Source organism: Theobroma cacao, chromosome 7 (genome assembly GCF_053813885.1).
Source record: "Theobroma cacao isolate CCN51 chromosome 7, ASM5381388v1, whole genome shotgun sequence".
Classification (NCBI taxonomy): domain Eukaryota; kingdom Viridiplantae; phylum Streptophyta; class Magnoliopsida; order Malvales; family Malvaceae; genus Theobroma; species Theobroma cacao.
The window spans coordinates 5,253,589-5,276,434 of NC_142645.1; the positions used below are offsets into that span (position 1 = coordinate 5,253,589).

The 22,846-nt window shown below is 31.7% G+C and overlaps 2 protein-coding genes and 1 pseudogene across 4 annotated transcripts; 2 read left to right on the forward strand and 1 right to left on the reverse strand.

Annotated features, from left to right (window-relative positions):
* Window positions 1-3,296: 3,296 nt before the first annotated feature.
* Window positions 3,297-6,818, forward strand: LOC18593935 (receptor-like protein EIX2). Of its 3 annotated transcripts, XM_088808326.1 has the most exons (3): window positions 3,299-3,723; window positions 3,871-6,372; window positions 6,495-6,818. In XM_088808326.1, exons 1-2 carry the CDS (start codon window positions 3,432-3,434, stop codon window positions 6,339-6,341), a joined length of 2,763 nt encoding a protein of 920 aa, XP_088664452.1. In that variant the 5' UTR covers window positions 3,299-3,431; the 3' UTR covers window positions 6,342-6,372; window positions 6,495-6,818. The 3 variants fall into 3 exon arrangements, with proteins under 3 accessions (XP_088664451.1, XP_017979724.2, XP_088664452.1); XM_088808325.1 differs by having other exon boundaries at window positions 3,297-6,344; XM_018124235.2 differs by having other exon boundaries at window positions 3,298-6,372.
* A 105-nt stretch (window positions 6,819-6,923) lies between these two features.
* Window positions 6,924-7,407, forward strand: LOC18593936 (uncharacterized; annotated as a pseudogene).
* A 284-nt stretch (window positions 7,408-7,691) lies between these two features.
* On the reverse strand, window positions 7,692-11,166 carry CKS (Nucleotide-diphospho-sugar transferases superfamily protein). The gene is made up of 8 exons (XM_007021363.3): window positions 10,775-11,166; window positions 9,917-9,962; window positions 9,304-9,390; window positions 9,083-9,207; window positions 8,796-8,935; window positions 8,654-8,705; window positions 8,442-8,552; window positions 7,692-7,912 (listed from the first exon to the last, which is right to left on the reverse strand). The coding sequence occupies exons 1-8, from the start codon at window positions 11,024-11,026 to the stop codon at window positions 7,820-7,822; spliced, it is 906 nt and encodes a 301-aa protein (XP_007021425.3). The 5' UTR covers window positions 11,027-11,166; the 3' UTR covers window positions 7,692-7,819.
* Between the last annotated feature and the right edge of the window lie 11,680 nt (window positions 11,167-22,846).

Genomic DNA, 22,846 nt, shown 5'->3' on the forward strand with positions numbered 1-22,846 from the left:
AGCCTTCGTTTTGGTTTCTCTTTTCACTATTTCCTTTATTTGTTTAGGAAAAGCAAAAACCTAGTAGGTGGACTTAATAATATTATAAGTATATTCTTAAAGACTTACCGATGGACTCGTAGAAATTGGTGTGATCACACCGTGTTAACAAGTCAGTTTTCTTCTTTCTGATGGGCCTCACAAAGAAAAACAAATTAATTAATTAGTTTTAAATTTTCAATTAATTAATTAATTGGTGTGATCATTGTCTCTGTCGATGCAATTTCGACCTTTTCAAACTATATAGCATAGTAATGAGAGATTAAACTCATTCGAAGAAGAAAAAGGTGGAGACAAATTAAAAGCAAAACAGGCCCATATTCTTTAATTAGTCAGGATCGGACACATTAGAATAAATTTTTTCAAGAATTCAAGGACCCAGCAAAGCCTACATAGATATAATTCGCTTTTTTGTGCTTCATAACAGATTGAAGAAGAAAATAATGGGAGAATCAAATTAAATTATTAAAATCTAAAAGCAAGTCTAGTTGTCGCTCAAAGGTTATTTAATCGGGTCAAAAAAAGGATAACAAATTTATTTTTGTTTTGCTCAAAGGATAACAATTTATTATATATAAAGCTAATTAAAATACAAACAATTTCTTAGCTGTCTCATAATATTAGATGTGTGTGTTTCTGAAAGTTGAGAACAATATGTGATTAATTTGTATTTTTTTTTTCTTCTCTGTTACAATTTTTCACTTTTTCCTTAATTATGGTGTTTAATACACCCCTAGGAAAACTAATGTGTGCCCATGAAACTTCATCTCGATTATGGTAATTTGATCTAATTAATCAATTTTTTAGCTCATTCATTGGTCCCGTATCGCATTAGGTGTAATAATTATTTAATCTTTATTAATAATTGTTCGATTATAGTACATATACTAATTTTTACTTATATATAATCTTATCGGAAGGAAAAAAAAAATTGTCCAGGACTTAATTTGGTAGATTAAAACAACTTTAAGAGTTTTACTTTGTAGCACTACAAAATTATGAGTTTAAATATTAAGAACCAAAAAAGAAAGTCTGCCTTACATATGGCTTCCACCACAACAAAGTAATTAACCAAGGCTTTTACAAAAAGGCAGAGAGACCTTTAGACAAAACACCCCTGTTTTCACCAATCTGTTTATCATTGAGTTTGGCTCTCTTGAAAATGTGGTTAAAGGTGCTTACAATATTACTCTTGTAACTCTATGAATCTCATCCACCAAGGAATACAAGGGTTGTTGGTAGTGGTGAAATGCCTAGTCTTATGATTAGATTTGTAGATGATCAAAGGGTTTAGGGTATGTAGAATTTAGACTCTTAATAATAATTCACAATGGGACCTTTGGTCATTGGTTTAGTAAAAAAAAAAAAAAACAAGTTGATTAATAAGACTTATAAATGGACTCATGAAAATCGGTGTATATTTCATAGTCATGAGAGATTAGCCTCATTCGGCTTGCAAAGTAATTGATGGAAGAGGAAAAAAGTGGAGCATACCAATTAAAAGCAAAATAGGCACATTCCTTAATTAGAGCTAATCGTCAGGTAATTTCCTTTGGGCATGGAAAAAAGACGCAAAAACAAAAGGGTATTCTTCTAATTATGTATATCTATATATTAAAAATTCTCAGCAATTAAAGGACTTTAATACCTGGATAACGATTAAGATGCCAAGAATATAAATAATATTCTAGAAAATTAAATAAATATTTAAAAATTTTTGGATCAAATTGTAATTATCAACAAATTTTGGAGTCATTTTGTAAAAAAAACAAAAACTTGTGAGATAAAAATGTAATTTAATCTTATATACAATTGCATTGATTGAAATACATATTATATACAATTGGAAAGTTAATAAAAGATAGAACATATCTATTTAAGATTTATAGATAATAAATCTTATATTTGTAATTTAAATTAAACATAATCATTTGGGGTCATCATCCAAAACATGCTTTCAAATTATACAACACATATATTTAATGCATGAATTAAAAAGGATGAAAGCAAGCCAAAACCTACTCTAGTACCACTATTGGAAGATGGGCCTACCTTTTTAGTTTTAGTCAATCCTTTTCCATTATCTCACATTTTTCTTGACTATGGCTAAATAGGAGAAATTAAACAATGGATAAAAGGGATAGATGGTATCCCACGGTGGTTTGCCAATCCTTTTCCATATCTCAATTTCTTTCACTATAAGATGTTAATCCTAATTCTATATTCTTCCCATAACAATTGAGAATAGTTTTTTTCGTGTATCAAAAATTACTCAAAAATGTTCAAAATGCTTAAACATTTTTCTTTCTGGTAAGAAAGACTCTAAAGATGAATAGTCTGGTGAGGAAAGCTCAAAAAATATGAGTCAGTTTGAGGCGCAAACCTAAATATACTTGACCCGTTAATAGATTTCGGGTTGAGGCGTGGAGCCTAGCAAATGGATCGATTTCATTAAAGACAATTTTATCTAATTTTTTTTCTCTTGGTTAAAGACAGATAAAATTATAGGGAAGATCATTCTTAAAAACGCCTTATGCCTTAAGCCCATTAATGAAAAGTACTCTTCATAATATAAGTATGTTCTTAAAGACTTAGCAGTGGACTCGTGGAAATTGGTGTGACCACACCGTATTAGACAAGTCAGTTTTTGGTTCTGGCGGACTTCACAAAGAAAGACAAATTAATTAATTAGGTTTCCATAAACAAGTTTTCAGGTTCAATCTCTTCTATTTACAATATTATCGATAAAGGTTATTTGGAATTACTTGATCGTTTAAATAATTTAATTTCTAGAGTGGTTCCTGATTGTTTTGCACAATTTTCAAATTTAAGAGCTTTGAATTTGGTTGAAAACAATTTGTCAAGTCGAAATTCTGAGCTCCTTGAGATTTCTTGAAATACGCAATTCATGTGGTAATAAATTCTCTAAAGAATTACCTCCAGTTTAATAGAATTTTATGCAGTTAAAATTTCTAGCCCTAAGTGATAATAAATTATTCCGAATATACTTTTTTGGATCGGATAAGGAACCAACAAAATCTACATTGATATAATCAGCTTTTTCATGCTTGATACAAGATTAAAGAAGAAAATAGTGGGAGAATCAAATTAATTATTAAAATCAAAAAGCAAGTCTAGTCTTCCTCAAAAGGTTAATTTATTAGGATTAAAAATGGACAATTATTTACTTTATAGCACTACAAAACACAATTATGAGTTTAAATATTAACAACAAAAAAGAAAGTTATATTATGGTTTTCCACCACAACAAAATAATTAACTAGCTTATGGAGCAGCTTTATTTAAGGAGGGCATTGCCTGAGCTCCTAGTCTCAAAAACACAACACAATCATACTGTCATTGTTATAATTTAGGCAATTTGGTGTTGCTTGATGATGGCTATGATGTCAGGGGAAAGGTCCCAGCTTCTCCTGCTAGTTTTATTTGTTCTTCTTCTTCAAGAGAAATCCACAACAGCTGAAGACGTGATCGTGTGCAATGAGAGTGAGAGACAAGCGCTCCTCGACTTCAAGCAAAGCCTTCAACTTGTAGATCAGGTCGGCGATGGCGACCTCTCTTCATGGGACGGAAAGGATTGTTGTGCTTGGACGGGTGTCTACTGCAACATCTTTACAGGCTACGTGGAAGCTCTCGATCTTGGTGAACATTTCTGGCTTGTAGCAGGTACAATTAGTCCTTCATTGCTTAAACTGCAACATTTGAGTCAGTTAGATCTCAGAAAAAATGATTTTAATGGAAGTCGCATCCCTGAGTTCATTGGTTCTCTCAAAAATCTGACTTACCTCGATCTCTCTCTTGGTAATTTTGAAGGGCCTATTCCTTCTCAGCTAGGAAACCTTTCCAAGTTGGAGACTCTTCGTCTGGGTGGTGATGTTTTAGATCCAAACCACCTCTACAGTATGCGCTTTAACAAAAAATTTCCAAAATTATTTAGTGTTGGAAACCTTGAGTGGCTTTCCCGTCTCACTTCTTTAAAATACCTTGATCTCAGTTTCACTAACCTTAGTAAGGCTAGTGATTGGTTACAAGTAGTGAACCAGCTTCCTTTCCTTGAAAAGTTGTCCATGAACGATTGTGATCTTCCAGGTGCCTTTTCTTCATCTCTTTCCCTCGTCAACTCTTCTACATCTCTCAACGACCTGTATCTGTCTGGTAATAATCTCACTTCTTCTGCAATATACCCATGGTTGTTTAATGTTAGTAGCAACCTTGTTGCCCTTGATCTCTCAAGGAACCAGTTGAAAGGTCCAATTCCAGAATCTTTTGGCAACATGGTTGATATGAAATATCTTTATTTGAGCCACAATCAGCTTGAAGGTGGGATATATAGATCTCTTTGGGGTATGTGTAGTTTGAGACATCTAGACATGGGGTCCAACCATCTCAGTGCTTTTGGATTTGCGCAGAATACATCTTTCGGCACAGCTAACTCGTTGAAGTATTTGAGATTAGCTGAGAATCAACTGACGAGTTCTGTGCTAAATGAAGTGGCAAACCTATCATCCTTAGAAGTACTAGATCTTGGGTACAACCTTTTAAATGGAAGCATAAGCGAAAGCATTGGACAACTGTCCAACCTGCTCGCTCTACGGCTTGCTGGCAATTCTTTTGAGAATGTTGTGATCTCCGAAGCTCATTTCTCAAAACTTACCAAGTTATTTGAGTTAGACTTATCTTACACTTCCTTGACATTAAAATTCAACTCTGGCTGGATCCCTCCTTTTCAATTGAAGGATATACTCCTTTGCTCTTGCAAGTTAGGGCCCCGATTCCCAGAATGGCTTAGGACTCAAATTTGGGTCCGTGCCCTTGATATCTCTGTTGCGGAAATTTCGGATTCCCTTCCCCATTGGTTTTGGGACCAATATCACCAAATGGAATACTTAAACCTCTCTTACAACCAGATCAATGGTACTTTGCCAAGTAACTCTATTAACTTGAGCCGTCTAGATTTAAGCTCTAACAATTTATCAGGTCCATTGCCACGGGTGCTATCTGTTTTGCTGTCCTTAAACCTCTCCAAAAACAAGTTTTTGGGTTCAATCTCTTCAATTTGCAATATAATGAATAAAGATGATTTGAAATTCCTTGATCTCTCGATTAATCAATTTTCTGGTGTGGTTCCTGACTGTTTTGCACAATTTACAAAGCTAACAGCTTTGAATTTGGCTGACAACAATTTGTCAGGCCCAATTTCAAGCTCCTTGGGATCTTTGGCTTCTCTTGAAATGCTCAGTTTACATGGGAATAGATTTTCGGGAAAATTACCTTCATCTTTATGGAACTGTATAAAGTTGAAATTTTTAGACCTAAGTGACAATAGATTATCAGGAAAGCTATCGTTGTGGAGTAATCAGAGTTTACCACAGTTGGTTTTTCTTAACCTTCAAAACAATCAGTTTAATGGGAAGATACCCTCCCAACTTTGTAGATTGAAATATATTCAAATCTTGGACCTCTCTGTAAATAAAATCTCTGGTACCATACCACGTTGTCTCAATAATTTCACTTCTATGGCTCAAAAGGTGGATTTAGATCGAAGGATTGAGCATCTCTTTAGAGTACCACGGTTTGGTTATATAACTAAGCTTCCTTATGGAGGGTTCGTAGAGCTCAACTATGTTGATGAGGCATTGCTTGTATGGAAAGGAACAAAGCAAATGTATGCAAAAATTCTAGGACTGTTATTAATCATTGATCTTTCCAGTAACAAATTAACAGGAGAGATTCCGCAAGAAATAAGTAGTCTTCAAGAATTGATTGCATTGAATTTATCAAGAAACTTTTTGACTGGCCAAATTCCTCAAAAGATTGGGCAATTAAGACAATTACAATCACTTGATCTGTCAAGGAACAAAATTTCAGGTAGCATCCCACCAAGCTTGTCTGAGTTGACATTTTTGGGTAGCTTGGACTTGTCCTATAATTATTTGTCAGGGAAAATTCCATCAGGAACTCAACTACAAGGCTTCGATCCTTCTATATTTTCCCACAATCACGGACTTTGTGGTCCTCCAGTCACACCAAATTGCTCAGGATCAGTGGAACTACCTAAAGGTCAACTGGAAAGAGGTCAAGATGATTTTGATGAATTCTTGAAATGGTTTTATGCTGGCATGGTACTTGGATTTGTGGTGGGTTTTTGGGGATTTTGTGGTGCTTTGTTGTTCAAGCGTTCATGGAGGCATTCCTATTTCCGTTTCTTGGACAAGGTGAAGGATTGGCTCTATGTTGCATATGCTCTGCAGAAAGCAAGGTTGGAGAGGAGAATTCAGGCCTAAAAGGTACCGCTCTTTCAGTAAGTTCAAGAAGGTAAACTGCTTATGACATTTACTTTTTCTTTCTTTAATCTCATAATTTAGCATGCCTTTATACAGGTAGCAACTTATACTTCCATAAAATAATAGAACTCTATATTATATTTTTGTTCTCAGGTCTGGCTGGAACCGCAGCTGAAGGTAATTTCTCATGCTTGTGAGGAACACAAGTAGATCAATAAATCTTGAAGAAAAGTGTGTAATGGTTCCAGGGTTGTGCATGTTTCGCTATTTGTAAGATTCCAATAGAAGATTTCCTAATTCCTTTTAGTTTGGTCTTTGTACAAATGTTGTCAAAGAATGATGATTAGGCCAAGATTGATTGTTTTCTTTGTATTAGCGAAAAAAAGGAAAAAAAAAAAAAAGAGTGATGATTTTCTTTTGACGACCTTGTTTTGTTTGAGGAGTTGTTTTCATGAAATTATTGAAGTATTTTTCTCACGTATTGCTGCTGGGTTTTTAGTTACACTGTGTTTGTTTCTTTTTGCATTGATCTGCCTATTGGACACTATACTATTCAAAAACTGAACCAAAGAGAAGTCTCCTATGGAGGAAGTGAAGTTGGCTGCAATTGCAATCAGCCTTAACGTACGGTTGAGATCATCCGATATGCCAATTTGCATGCAAGAGCATGCCCTTCGTTGCAGCAGGCAGCTTCTTGATTCTGCTCACAAGACCCGCCCTAACCTTACTCACTTGGCTCGAGCGATCAAAAAGGTACCTGCATTAGTATTGATCATGCATCCATTAATAATTCATCTATACATATACACAAATTGTCATGTATGTTTAGGCTTCCTTTTGTATATATCAGAAAGGGTTTGTTAGGACTGAGTGAAATATGTGTTTTTAGGAGTTCGACTCGGCGTACGGACCAGCGTGGCACTGTGTGATTGGGACAAGTTTCGGATCGTTCGTGACTCACTCAGCAGGTGGCTTCGTCTACTTTTCAATTGACTCCTTGTCCATTCTTCTATTCAAAACAGAGGTTGAGTTAGTCACGGAAGAGAAAGAGGGCCAAAGGCTTTGACTTATCTTTGCCTACCAAAAATTTTCAAAGCATAGATGCTTGAGTCTTGAGCTTGTATGAGCAACTCAATTACTTGTTGGCTAGTTCTATTTTCCCATAGATATTGCACGAATTCAGCCTGTTCCAAAGTGGATTAAGTGTTCTAAACGTGTTTAATGCAAGTTGTGTAAGTAAAGGAATTCAAGCCCATGGATGTTTGTTTTTCCATTTGTCCTGTACCAAAGTTTCAAAGTTTGATTATCTGATCGAAATCCGTTGGTAAAATTTTCGACTCCCACTGAATATTTTGTCACGAAAATTTTTTGTCAGAAATGACTTAGTATCGATGAATTTCTGATGAAAAATTTTACTTAAAACATTTTTCAATTCCTTCCATTCTCATTCCTTCTGTTTCCTAAACAACGTAGATGAACTAAGACAAGTTATTCTCACGCATTAGAGATTCTATCTTCTCCACATCTTCGGGTGTGTCAACCCCATGGGCCTCGTGGTCAACCTTTATGACCTGCAAAAAAAGGTGCAACCAGCTTAAAATGCAAATCACTTCAGTTGGCGACATAAATCATTGTAATTCAGTCTGGATAATCAAAGACCATGTCATTCGCAAGGAGGTTAGAAATTAACTGATTTAGGCCAAAGACAAATGTGATTTGGAAAAAGGGAAAATGAAGCTGAAGTAGAGGCGGATAATGCAGTGTAAACTAATTTACCACAAGGATGTTTTGGTGTCTTCGGAAAACTAATTCACCCCATGCTAATATATCTCATGGAACGAAAAGCTCCATTATGAATATCAGTGGCACAAAGGATATATCTTGTAACTTATTTGGCACCACGGGAACAAGATAAGTGAATTTGAAGCTTTATCAGACCATGACACATAATTATCTCAAGTATAGTAAGAAGTGAAAAGGGCACTTCAAATGTAATGAAGAACACAGTGGTTGCAGTCACGTAATGTGGTATAGTAAGTTCATTATATCCTTCTTGTATTGGCAAAACAGTTAAAGAGTGGAATAGGATTTTTTCCATACCTTCATCTTATAGCCATTCTCAAGGACTTTAAGCTGCTCCAGATCCTCTTCCAGTTGCAGTGGAGTAGGCTGAAGCTTTGGGTATATTTTTAGAAACTCTGAATCATAGCTCTGTTTGGAGAAAATTTAGTATATCACTTGAAGAACAAAAAGTCATAGAAAAAATGGATTTATTTTTAACTTTAAACTATAGAAAAATACCATCCTGATACCTGAATACCAAGATGAAGCAAGTACGGAAAGTGTGGATTCACTTTTGCTGATCTATACCAAGTCAATCAACAAATACATTAGTGCAAATGCAATTAAAACAAAACACGTAATGCACACACACATAGAGATGTATAATCTCACTTGTTGAATGGTACAAGTCCTCTAGAGAAATAGATAGCATAACCATGATTATCTACCACACATTTCACTCTATTCGGATCAAAAGCATCTTCAGGTTTCAAGGATGTGACAGCAGTGCTAAACACTGCATCCGGTGCTGCCTGCAACACAAGTACACCGTTTTGACACAACATAAAACAATAAGCACTTATACAAGGAACAATATACATGACAGCAGATATCAACATAAACTAAAGCAATAGAACCAACAAAGACCAATCTACTTTACAAAACACAGAATGACAAACCTGCAGAGCTTTAACAACTCCATCTATTATCTCAGGTTCAATAAGTGGTTCATCCCCCTGAATATTCACAACAATGTCGTACTTCTTCTCTAGCTTTTCAAGTGCTTCATTACACCTTTCAGTGCCTATAAGTTACCAAAGAATGAATTCCACCATGTCAATTGTCAGCATATCAAGTATAGCACGAATATTAGCAACATGATGAGAATCATTGCTCCCACCATTTTGACAAGACTCTGATGTCATTATCACATCAGCACCGAATCCTCGACAGCATTCTGCAATCTTTTCATCATCCGTAGCCACAACTAGACCAGAAAGAAATAATTAAGTCAGACATTATATAATGCAACGAGAGACAAAGCCAATTCAGAAAGAACAGTTACAGGACATAAAAAATTCAGAAATAGTGCACTGAACTATCCATCCCAAAGGGTCAGAAGCAACCATCAGTGTATCCCTATCTCTAATGCTCTCATATTTTGTTCATAACATTAATCCTAAAGTATAAATCATCAATGACAAGGAGATTGCATGATTCAGTTGCTATACCAAGCAGATCCATGCCTTCCACAGGCAAGAAAAACAATTTATACTAATAGGATGTGTGATAAACAAGATAGAACCAAGATAATAAATCATTCATCAATCACTGCATTAAAACCTAAATGCATGCTTTATGTCATGCAGTTGCCTAGCAACCTAATCAACTCTAGCTCATAGACAGTTATTTGATTAAATAAAGAATCAAATGATTTGAGCACAAACATAAACCTTTCCCCTAAACTTTTTGAATCACCATAAAATTTAATGGAATTCAAGTAGCAAGCATACCTATATGATCCAATGTAGTTGCCAATTTTGACCTTTCCCAAGTTCTCTGTTTAAGGCCAACAGAAATGTCAGCATTGAACAAACACAAAATATCATCAAATTTTGGGAAGCAGGAAGGAAATGGGCAATGAAAACTTCCACTTGCGCAAACCAAGTTTTCATACCTATCATCATGGGCAAAAGCAGCTGCTCATGTTTTATTAAAACTTCATTTATATTAAACCTAGGCATATAATGTCATGCTTCTGGACATAAGCTAAAGCAATCTCCAAAAGGATCTTTCAATCAATGGAAACTAACTTTTGACATATAAAGTCCTTCGAACACATCAAACTCGGATCTTTATCCTAACCAATATCACAAGATTGATTGCAATTAAACAAACTGGAATTTCTAAGTTCAAATGTGGTTCGCCTTATTCCTAGTTTCATATCGACCATCTTGCATCTCACACATTCAGGATCCTACAGAAGATTACAAAGAAATTTAAACACCTCTCAATACAAAATTCATGATCTATAGTATTTTTTTTTTCCCAAATATAGAACTTTGATCCATTTGCTCTCAGGAATGTAATCAAAATTGTTAAATATTAATTACAAAGGTCCATTACAAAACTAAACTGTAACATGCTGGCAAATATAAAAATTGGATCTTTTTCTTTGTCTCTACTATTCTCTCCACATATGTGAAACACTAGAAAATTAAAAATTAACTCCTTAATGTCCTAATTTACATTAAAGGAAAATCCCTATCGAAGTTATTAGAAAATTACAACCCAAAACAATGCAACAAAAAAAGGGCACATAAAAAGTTGAAAATTTAGACAAAATCAGGGGAGTTTAAGCAAAACGGTACCTGAATCATGGGTTTTCCAAGGATCTGAACCAAAGGCTTGCCTTGGAACCGGGAAGAGGCAAACCTGGCGGGTATAATGCCCACGACCCGGGACCGGAACTTCTTGGCCCGACCCAGATAGGCACGGGCACCTATGGCTACGGCAATTGCTGTACCAGCTAGAATGCTGTGAACTATCCAAGCTTTAGCTGTTGAAGAAGAAGAAGAAGAAGACGAAGAAGAAGAGGAAGAGCAAATTGACATTGGGTTCATGTCTCTTTGGATTTCGCCTGAAAATTTTTCAGTTTGCTTTTAGAGAGAGAGTGGGGAGACAGAGATCTGGAGACAGAGTGTTTTAACTGTACAGAGTTTAACCGGTTTGCTTCAGTGGCTTCCCAGGCCCTTTTGTGGAAGATAAAGTAATGTATGGACTTTGTGGTGTTTTCTTTTTCTTTTTTTCTTTTCTTTTCTTAGCAATTAAACTTTATTTATAATAATAGTATTATATTATTTAAAGTTACTTATTTTTGGAACTTTTAATTCAAAGCAACTCTAAACATGTATTGAAAAGGTGAAAGGAATCATGTTATTGGAGAAATTCAAGATCAATGTGTAATCAAATTAAATTAGACAGCTAATTTTTTTTTTGAAAGCTTAATCACAAATATGATAGTATTAAAAAAATAATGGCTTTGATTTGGTTAACTAAATTAAATATAATCATTTAATTTGAAACAACAGAGTAACTCTTTTATTTAGACTGATTTTACAATTGGCCTTTCGTAAATTATGTTTATTGAAAAATTTAATAATTTTTTAATTGTATGAATCACTTTCAATCCTGATAATTTAAGCATTTAATGACCTAAAAAAAAAACGATTGAAATGAAAAAACAAAAATTGGAGTTTAAGAGTTTGAGTCAAAGTATTTACCTTAAAGTGATTCTAGGGAGACAGTAGTGAGGGGAAGAGTTTGAAGAATTTGGAGAGAAATTGGCATTAATTTAACTTGGTTGCCCATTGCTTTTTAAATGATGTAGCATATAACTGAGCCTTGATCTTCCATTAATTTGATCTTCCAATATGTTATATATATTTTTTAATGGGCCTTTAAAATATTTTTTTATTAAATTATTAATACAAATAATAAATAATAAAATGATCTTATGAATCCATTTAACTTGACCTTAGTTCTTAAATTTTTCCCTTTTAAATTTCTTCACCTCTCTTTTTTTTTTTTTTGTCCTTTCATTGTGAAATTACAAAGAGGTAAAGTTCTTTTTTATCTTTCTTTTTTATTTATATTATCATTATTTATTTATTTTTTTCAATTTTATTCTATTTAATCATATGTTTTAAGATTTTATAGATTTTTTTTAAAATTTCTACGAATCATCAACTATATTCTTCTTTTTTATCTTTTTTGTTATGTAATTCTATCTTCTAGTTGCTATATATTTTTTTTGTTATATGTTCTCAATTATTTTAATCTTTAAAAATTAAAAAATTATTATGTAATTTTCAAATATGCATTGTAGTATTGTATTATTGATTGTTGCTTAAAATTTCACTAATATATCATTTTTTTATTAATCTTGATTATATAAAATATTTTTATACGCTTCATGTTTTATATCTAGTTGAAAAGAAATTACCTTTAAGTACTTAGTTTTTAAACAATACTGATTATATAAGAAAAAATTATTAATTTTATATATCGTATTTAATTATTTATATTTTATGTATTATTTTTCTTCATCTTTGACCTCCTAATAAAAGTTGGCTATCTCCGTCCTTATTGGTGACTATCTAATATTCCTCAAAAATTCTCTTTCTTTTCTTCTTTTAATATGCATAAAGAGATTAAAACTCAACCTTTTGAATAAAAAATACAAACACTTATCATTGAATTATATACTCAAACGTTGTTTTTTCGAAAATTCTTAAAACAGAACAGAAACCATGAATTCCATGGTAACTTTTTAGGAATAAAGTACCCTTGGGACCAAATCTTTTTAGGAAATGGCCTGGCAATTCACCAAATTTGAATATCCCTTCACCTAATTTGGTTGCACTCTTAGGCGTGCAACTTTACAGATTCTGTTCTAGGTGTTACCAAACTTTACCACTTTAGGAATCTTGAAAGCTTTCTATGAAGTCCTGATCAAAGTTTTGCTTGGAATGGAAGAATAAGCTTTTGAATGTAACATGTAGTGTACTTTCTTGGGCAACTTCCGTGAATCCACAATCTAAAAAGAGAGAGAATATACCCAAAATTCCAGACTCCATTATATATAGAAGAAATTGCTGATCCCCATGTATCGATGATCTACACCAAATACCTTGACTAAGAGTTTGATATCCAAAATGGAGGCAACTCTCAAGCATAAGGGGTTTTCCAGAAGCAAGATAGCCGAGTCTTGCCCTCAAGCCACCAACCCTACTTCTCATCAGAAATTTGGTAATAGAAAGGTTAGTCTAATCCCACAGCCTACAGAACACGGTTCCGCAAGAGGTTTTACGCATCAGAATCGGAAAAACTATCCTTCGTTGCAGAAGGTGTCTCCGTATTCTGCTAGGGGTTATGCTGATGAAAACATTGATTTGAAGGCCACAAGCTACATTTCATATGTACGAGAACGTTTCAAGCGTGAGATAGACAGTTGATTCATATGTATTGCAGCAAGTATCATCAGGAAATGGTTTAGACTTTGGACAGTGTATAGTAAAGTGCACAACTATTAGTATCTTTTAAATTCTTCTTTATTCCTTAATTTTCTAACAAATTGTTCCAGAATTTCTGTGCACAACAGTATTGAATACTTCGATTAAGATTTTTCAATTGAAACATATGGAACAGGATGTGTGGATTAGATCCATGATCTAATTTTTATTAGGTTTTCCTTTCTTTGTCTATTTAATTTGCTCGTTCTCCATAAGTAACATTCTTCCTTCTTTTGTCCTTCTTCATTTAATTTGTTCATTGAATTCCTAAAAAACGACTATAATTAAAAGATTATGCCCATTAATACTTGATCAGGTGGAATTCTTATAAACACTATTGAAGCTGAATTGTCTTTAAGATATTTATAATGTCTACCTTCCCTTTACCCTAGAAATGAATATTTTCTTGACAAATCAATTCTTGCAGCAATATAAAAGTATTTTGCCACGACCATAACAAGAGAAGTTAGTATTCTTTTAACGTAATGACAAGTTTTACTGTTTATATTGCTTTTCGTGTTTTGATTATTATGACAAGTGGAGTTGTCATGGCTCATGATATTGATCCGATTAAAGCAAACAATTGTGAAACTAAAATGACAATGCATTGTGTTATCGAGGTTTTCACTAGTATATTCAAGATCGGAACTGTTTTTAATAATTGTTGTCATGAACTTATAGGACTCAGTTAACTTTGTCATAATGCATTGGTGAAGAAAATTCTTAAAAATCCTCTATTTAAAAATAATAATACATCAGTGATTTTATCAAAGTCTGTTCAGGTATAAAATATAAGTGTCATTTAGTTGCAGTCTTTTTCCTTGAAAAGTTAATTATTTATTTTATTAATAAAATTATAAAGAGAGGCTACTTTCAATATTGTTCTTTTTTGAATAAATGCAAATCAACTTCATTATAATCTTCATTTTAATTATGCCATGATAAAGAAAAGTAAAATTTAATATGATTTTGGAATAAATAATGATGTTCGTAAATACAAAAAATAATTTGTAAATAAAAAAGTATCTCGTAAAAATGCATATAGGGAAAGAGCCAAATCTGAGTGATTGAATTGCTATCCAACCATTTTATCCCAATATACCAAACATGGGTGACTGCCCAATATTCCTTGGAAAATTCTTTAAACAGAGTAAAAACCAAGAAATTTATCGAAGCTCTTTAACAATAAAGCACGTAGGAACCAAACCTTTTTAGCAAATGGACAAGCAATTGTCAAGTTTGGAACAATCCCAGGTTGCTTCCGGTTTTAGACGCAGAATTTGAAAACATTCTGTTATAGGTTGAGAACTTTCTATGAAGTTGTGATGTTTTGGTTGAAAAAGAAGATGGTAAAGCTTTGGACTATAACTCTAAAGTATATATCACATCACAAACATTGAAAACACCCAGGGCATGTATCTTTGCTGGGCAACTTCAGGGAAATACTAAGAAAACGCGGTTGAAAGCTCTTACAGAGAAACACACGAGGGAATATATCCAAATTTTGTTTCTTCCCCATTGACTCAGTTTCTAGAATCGATCAAATTCTATATATAGAACAGATTTCTGATGGTCATATGTAACTAAACATCTCCCTCTCTAAGAGGCAACTTTCAGGCGAATGGGGTTTTCCATAAGAAAGCTAGCCAATTATAAGTCTTTCACTCATGCTGCTAAGCCTACTTCCTATCAGCAATTTGATAGGAGCGAGGTTGGTCCAACCTATGTACAGCCTACTCGAAACGGCTATGCGAGGGGTTTTACCGATCAGAATTTGGCAGACTATTCCTCAATGCAAAAGATGTCTTCTTCTTCTAATCCTGCTTGGGGTGGTGACGAGAATGTTGATGAGAAGGCAACAAGCTACATTTCCCATGTCCGAGAACGTTTGCGTGGAGAGTGTTGATTCTCTAAATTAGCAAGTACCAGGAAATGCTTAAGGGAGAGTAGTGCCATTTCTATGACTACGACCCTTTCTTTCATCAAGAATTTATATTTTCTGTACACTTTTTTGCAATTAAACAATTAATATACACTGAAATTTGTCTTAGTTACCAATGCAAATGCTCTGTTCTGATTTTCTGCATCTTCTCCTGCCTTTACACAATAAGCCTTGTTTATGCTCTGTATGATAATAAAAACTCAAATAAGAAGTAAAACTTAATCTCATAATCCAATCGTTTTAATAAAAAATTTTCAGTTAATTTGATTAAAATTGAAAATTGTTCACCCCGATAGGTTGCTACCACTTTATTTCTTTTCAACCAAGGTCGAGCAAAATTAAGGTTGATAGACAAAACATGATTTGCCAATTACAAGTGCAGGCTAAAGTGGGATTTACTTTTAATTGCAGTCCTTGGAAAAAAATCCCACATAAGCCTATAATTGATATGTTTATTAAGGGTGAGCGTGAATTGTCTGTGAGCCCAGCTCGGTAACATGGACTTGTGACCAGGAGGGGCATTAACGTGCTCGAATGTCTAAGAGGGTTGGAGTTAACCTTTGGCGCCCCTAACCTTGCGAAAAGGGGACCCTATCTTTTGAATTCTGCTTTATTCCTTAATTTGCTTTTTGCTCTGTTCACAATACTGTTAGTTCGATTAAAAAGATTACATCCTAATTCTTTATTCCTTAGTTTGCTCTGTTCACAATAATATTGAATACCTTGGGAAAAGGGACCCCTATCTTTTGAATTCTTCTTTATTCCTTAATTTGCTCTTTGCTCTGTTCACAATAGTATTGAATAGTTGGATTAATAAGATTACATCCTAATTCTTTATTCCTTAATTTGCTCTGTTCACAATGGTATTGAATACCTTACGAAAAGGGACCCCTATCTTTTGAATTCTTCTTTATTCCTTAATTCGCTCTTTGCTCTGTTCACAATAGTATTGAATAGTTCGATTAACATCCTAATCTAATTTTTATTAGGCTATCTTTTCTTTTTATCTTTTGAATTCTTCTCTTCTTTGTCCATTTACTCATTCTCGGTATATAAGAAGCTTTCTTCTTTTCTCATAAATATCGGATTTCTTAAGAAACGAATATAATTAAGAGTTTGTGCACCCATAAATGCTATTGAAGCTTAAATGTCTTTAAAATTTTTGCAACTCTTCCCTGCCTTTGTCCTACATTTTCCTGGTAAATAAGTTCTTGCAACAGTAGAAAGGTCTTCTGCCAACAACTAAAACAAGAAAAGTGAGTATTCCTTGAGTATAATGGCAAGTTTCCATGTCTATATTGTTTTTGGTGTTTTGGTAATTATGACAAGTGGAGCGGTCATGGCTCGGGATGTTGATCCGATTAAAGCAAACAATTGTGAAACCAAGATGACAATGTATTGTGTTATTGAAGTTTTCACCAGTATAGTCAAGACCGAAATTGTTTTTAATAATTGTTGTTATGAACTTGTCGGACTTGGTCAACTTTGTCATAATACATTGGTGAAAAAAACTCCTTAAAATCCTCTATTTAAAAAAAATAATACATCAATAATTTTATCAAGAACTGCTCAAGTATGGAATAAATGTAACCTACTTGGTGTGAATGCGTTGCCCACCCCTTCTCCTTATGAAGGTTAATAATTTATTTTTATTAATAAAAATTTTAAAGAAGTAATACTTTTGGTGTCGTTCTTTTTTGGATAAATACAAATAATTTCATTATAATCTTCAGTTTGTTAGTCTATACCATGATAATGAAAAGTAAAATTTCATGTGAATATAGTTTTGAGTAAATGATGATGTTCATAAATATAAAAGGTATTTCATAAAATATACATAAAAATCTTAGAACTTTTATTCAAATCTTTATATAAAATAATATTTATAGACACTCCATTTTATCTTGGGCAATTTTTTGTAAAATTTGAAGTTAAATTAAATTAAGACCATTTTTATAAGTAACAAATATTCTAACAATACCAAAAAAAATGAAGTTTTCTAATAGAGTTTTCCTAAGGAAAAAGTCAAATATCTACACATATCTTGGCCCTTTTATTCAAATCTTAATATAAAATAAATTTTATGGACACCGCATTTTATCTGGAATTATTTTTTGTAAATTTCGAAACTAAATTATATTGAGATCATTTTTTTATAATTAACCCAATTTTAACATTACAAAAGGAATTAACATTTTCCGACAAAATTCCAATGAAAAATTTTGTCATTAAAAATATAGAATGTAATGTCAATGGTTAAAAAATTAAAAAATTTCATCAATAAATCTTTGAAATTTCCAATGCAAAATTAGGTTGAGAAAGGTGAAAAAATGTTTAGACAAGTAGGTTAATTCGTCAGTAATTATAGTATCAAATTCATCGAAAGCTATAAAATTTCCTTATGGAATTCAATTGGTGATAAGATAATTACGAAATTCAATTGATTTTTTCATCGATAAAATTAACAAAAATTGTCATAAATAATCTATTCTCCCACCTTTGCTCACAATTCAAATCCACAATTCATAACAAAAAGTAAGTATTGAAATATGAAACTGAAATTCAACATAAAATTCAAACTGAAATACATAATGTTGATTCGAGTCTGCTACCATGGACAATCCAACTATAAACTTGATGTGGTATTACAATTACATGTGTAGATTTTTATCAAGTTATCCTTTCTTTGTTATTTAATTTGCTCAGTCTCCATAAATAATTGTCTTCCTTCTTTTTTCCTTCTTCATTTAATGTGTTCTTTGAATTCCTAAAAAACAACCCACTAGTATATGATCAGGTGGAATACTTATAAATGCTATTGAAGCTGAAATGTTTTTAAGATATTTATAACTTATTCTCTCCCTTTACCCTATAAATGAACATTTTCCTGGCAAATCAATTCTTGCAGTAGTACAAAATTCTTTTGCCAACAACCAAAACTAGAAAAGCGAGTATTCCTTGAGCATAATGGCAAGCTTCAATGTTTATATTGTTTTTGGTGTTTTGGTAATTATGACAAGTGGAGCGGTCATAGCTCATGATGTTGATCCAATCAAAACAAACAATTGTGAAACTAAGATGACAATGCATTGTGTTATTGAGGTTTTCACCAGTATATTTAAGACCGAAACCATTTCTGATAATTGTTGTCATGAACTTGTAGGACTCGGTCAACTTTGTCATAATGCATTAGTGAAAAAAACTCTTCAAAATCCTTTATTTAAAAATAACGATACATCAGTGATCTTTTCAAGAACTGTTCAAGTATGGAATAAGTATATCCTAGTTGGGGAGAATGTTTCACCCACTCCTTCTCCTTTAGAAGGTTACTAATTTATTTTTATTAATAAAAATTCTAAAGAAATAATACTTTCGGTGTTAATTTGTTTTGGATAAATGCAAATCAATTTCATTATAGTATAATTTTCAGTTTCTACGTTTATATCATGATAATGAAAAGTAAAATTTCCTGTGAATATAGTTTTGGGTAAATGATGATGTTTATAAATACAAAAGATATTTCATAAATTTACATACATATCTTAGAACTTTTATTCGAATCTTGATATAAAATAACATTTATATCAACCCATATTATCCCAGGCATATTTTTGTACAATTTGAAGTTAAATTAAATTAAAACCATTTTTTATAAGTAACAAATATTTTAACACTACAAAAAAATGAAGTTTTCCAATAGAATTTTTCTCAGGAAAAAGTCAAATTTCTGTACATATCTTAGTCCTTTTATTCAAATCTTAATAAAAAATAATTTTTATAAACATAGCATTTTGTCCGGGATCATTATTGCAAATTTCGAAAGTAAATTATATTAAGATCATTTTTTTATAATTAATCCAATTTTAACATTACAAAAGAAATTAACTCTTTTTGATAAAATTCCAATGAAAAATTCCATCACCATAGTTGTTAAATCAAGATACGTATCGTGTATTGAAATCCTATTTTTTAGTATCGAGTATCGTGTCGTATCATAAGATACGAAAAAAATTTTTAAAATTAATTATGAATAACATTTATATATGTAAAATAAAGATAAAAATTGAAAATAATTATATTTTTTAACAAAAATGAAGATTATAGGGCGTAAATTGAAAAGATAAATATTTTTAATTGAAACTTGCAACATATTCTTTAATAATATAGATTTTTAAATAAAATATACATTTTATTATCTTAATTTATTAATTAAAAATTAAAAGGGAATTCAATTTTTGTAGTAATTTTTTGTTTAAAATCTAAAAATTGAAACTCATAAAATATAATTTTTCATATTTCAACTAAAAAGAAATAAAAAATTAAAATTTTTAATAATTAATTAAATATAAGCTTATAAAAAGTGTATCGACTGTATCATATGATACGCCCCTGTATCGTAAGATACATATTGCATATCGTACGATACGTTTTGATACTTGATCAAATACGATATAGCTATAGGTATGTATTGTTTTCTGCAAGTGTCATATCGTATTGTATAATACGTATCGTGTATCATACGATAATGATAACTATGTTCGTCACTAAAAATCTAGAATGTAATGTCAATGGTCAAAAAATTAAAAAATTTCATCGACAAATTTTTGTAATTTTCAATGCAAAATTAGGTCGAGAAAGGTGAAAAAATGGTTAGACAAGTAGGCTAATTTGTCGGTAATTATAGTATCAAATCCGTCAAAAACTACGAAATTTATTTATGGAATTCCATTCGTGATGAGATAATTACGGAATTCAATTAATTTTTCCATCAATAAAATTAACAAAAATAATCATAAATAATTGATTTTCCCACCTCTACTCACAATTCAAATCCACAATTTGTAACAAAAGTATTGAAATATGAAATTGAAATTCAACTTGAAATTCAAATTGAAATATATAATGTCGATTTGAGTCTGTTGCCATGAACAATTCAACTGTAGACTCGGTGCAGTATTATAGTTACCTGTGTAGATTTGATCCATGATCTAATTTTTAGTAGGTTATCTTTTCTTTGTCCGTTTAATTTGCTTATTCTCTATAAATAATAGTCTTCCTTCTTTTTTCCTTCTTCAATTAATGTGTTAATTGAATTCCTAAAAAATGACTGTAATTAAAAGTTTATGCTCATTAGCACATGATCAGGTGGAATACCTATAAATGCTATTGAAGTTGAAATGTCTTTAAGATATTTATAACTTTTTCCTCCCTTTACCCTATAAATGAATATTTTGTTGGAAAATTAGTTCTTGCAGTAGTACGAAAGTATTATGCCAGCTACTAAAACAAGAGAACTTAGTATTCCTTCAGCATAATGGCAAGTTTCAATGTTTATATTGTTGTCGGTGTTTTGGTGATTATGATAGGTGGAAAGGTCATGGCTCATGATGTTGATCTGATCAAAGCAAACAATTGTGAAACTAAGATGACAATGGATTGTGTTATCGAGGTTTTCACCAGTATATTCAAGACTATAACTGTTTTTGATAATTGTTGTCATGAACTTATAGGACTCGGTCAACTTTGTCATAATGCATTGGTGAAGAAAACTCTAGAAAATCCTCTATTTAAAAATAACGATACATTAGTGATCTTATCAAGAACTATTCAAGTATGGAATAAGTGTACTCTAGTTGGCGAAGATGTTTCTCCCACTCCTTCTCCTTGAGAAGGTAAATAATTCATGTTAATAAATAAAAATTCTAAAGATATGATACTTTTGGTATTTTTCGTTTTTGGATATATGCAAATCAATTTCATTTTAATCTTCAATTTGTTAGTTTATATCGTGATATAAAATTTAGTGTGAATATAGTTTTGGGTAAATGATGATGGTCGTAAATACAAAAGGTATTTCATAAATATACATACATATCTTAGAACTTTTATTCAAATTTGATATAAAATAATATTTATAGACACTTCATTTTATCCCAGGTTTTTTTTTTTTGTAAAATTTAAAGTTAAATTAAAGTAAGACTATTTTTTATAAGTAACAAATATTTTAACACTAGAAAAACAATGATGTTTTACACTAGAATATTCCTTAGGAAAAAGTCAATTTTTTGTACATATCTTAGCCCTTTTATTCAAATCATAATTATAACATAATTTTTATAGACACCGCATTTTGTCCAATATCATTTTTGCAAATTTTAAAATTAAATTAGATTAAGATCATTTTTTTATAATTAACCCAATTTTAACATTACAAAAGAAATTAACATTTTCCAACAAAATTCTAATGAAAAGTTTTGTCGCTAAAAATATAGAATGTAATGCTAATGGTTGAAAAATTAAAAAATTTCATCGCTAAATATTTGAAATTTCCAATGCAATATTAGGTCAAGAATGGTGAAAAAATGGTTAGACAAGTAGGTTTATTCGCCGGTAATTATAGTATCAAATCAGACGAAACTACTAAATTTACTTATGAAATTCCATTGGTGATGAGATAATTACGGAATTCAATTGATTTTCTGTCGATAAAATTAACAAAAATTGTCATGAACAATCTATTTTCCCACCTCTGCTCATAATTCAAATCCACAATTTATAACAAAAGTAAGTATTGAAATATGAAACTTAAATTCAACTTCAAATTCAAATTGAAATGCCAAAATTACAACATTACAGTTACATGAGTAGATTAGATACATGATTTAATTTTTATCAAGCTATCCTTTCTTTGTCTATTCAATTATTTGCTCATTCTTCATAAATATGAATTTTCATTCATTTTTCGTTCATTTAATGTATTCATTGAATTCCTAAAAGACGACTACAATTAAAAGCTTATGCCCATTAGTACATGATCCAGTGAAAAGTATTTTAAGATATTTATAACTTATTTCGTTTCTTTACCCTACAAATCAACATTTTCCTGACAAATCAGTTCTTGCAGCAATACAAAAGTATTTTGCCAACGACTAAAACAAGAGAAGTTAGTATTCCTTGAGCATAGTGGAAAATTTCAATGATTATATTGTTGTACGTGTTTTGGTGATTATTACAAGTGGAAAGGTCATGGCTCGTGATGTTGATCCAACCAAAGCAAACAACTGTGAAACTAAAATGACAATGCATTGTGTTATCGAGGTTTTCACTAGTATATTCAAGACCAGAACCATTTCTGATAATTGTCGTTATGAACTTTTAAGACTCAGTCAACTTTGTCATAATGCATTGGTGAAGAAAACTCTTCAAAATCCACTATTTAAAAATAATGATACATCAATGATCTTATCAAGGACTACTGAAGCATGGAATAAGTGTACTTTAGTTGGCGAGGATGTTTCTCCCACTCATTCTCCTTGAAAAGTTTAATAATTTATTTTATTAATAAAAATTCTAAAGGAACAACACTTTCAATGTTGTTCTTTTTTATATAAATGCAAATCAATTTTATTATAATCTTTCATTTGTTG

Coding starts and splice junctions, on each gene's coding strand:
- LOC18593935 (XM_088808325.1), top strand. CDS start 3,432: ATGATGGCTATGATGTCAGGGGAAAGGTCCCAGCTTCTCCTGCTAGTT.
- CKS (XM_007021363.3), bottom strand. CDS start 11,026: ATGAACCCAATGTCAATTTGCTCTTCCTCTTCTTCTTCGTCTTCTTCT. Junction 8,936..9,082: donor GAGTTGTTAAAGCTCTGCAG/GTTTGTCATTCT, acceptor CTTGTGTTGCAG/GCAGCACCGGATGCAGTGTT. Junction 8,553..8,653: donor TGCTTCATCTTGGTATTCAG/GTATCAGGATGG, acceptor TTCTCCAAACAG/AGCTATGATTCAGAGTTTCT.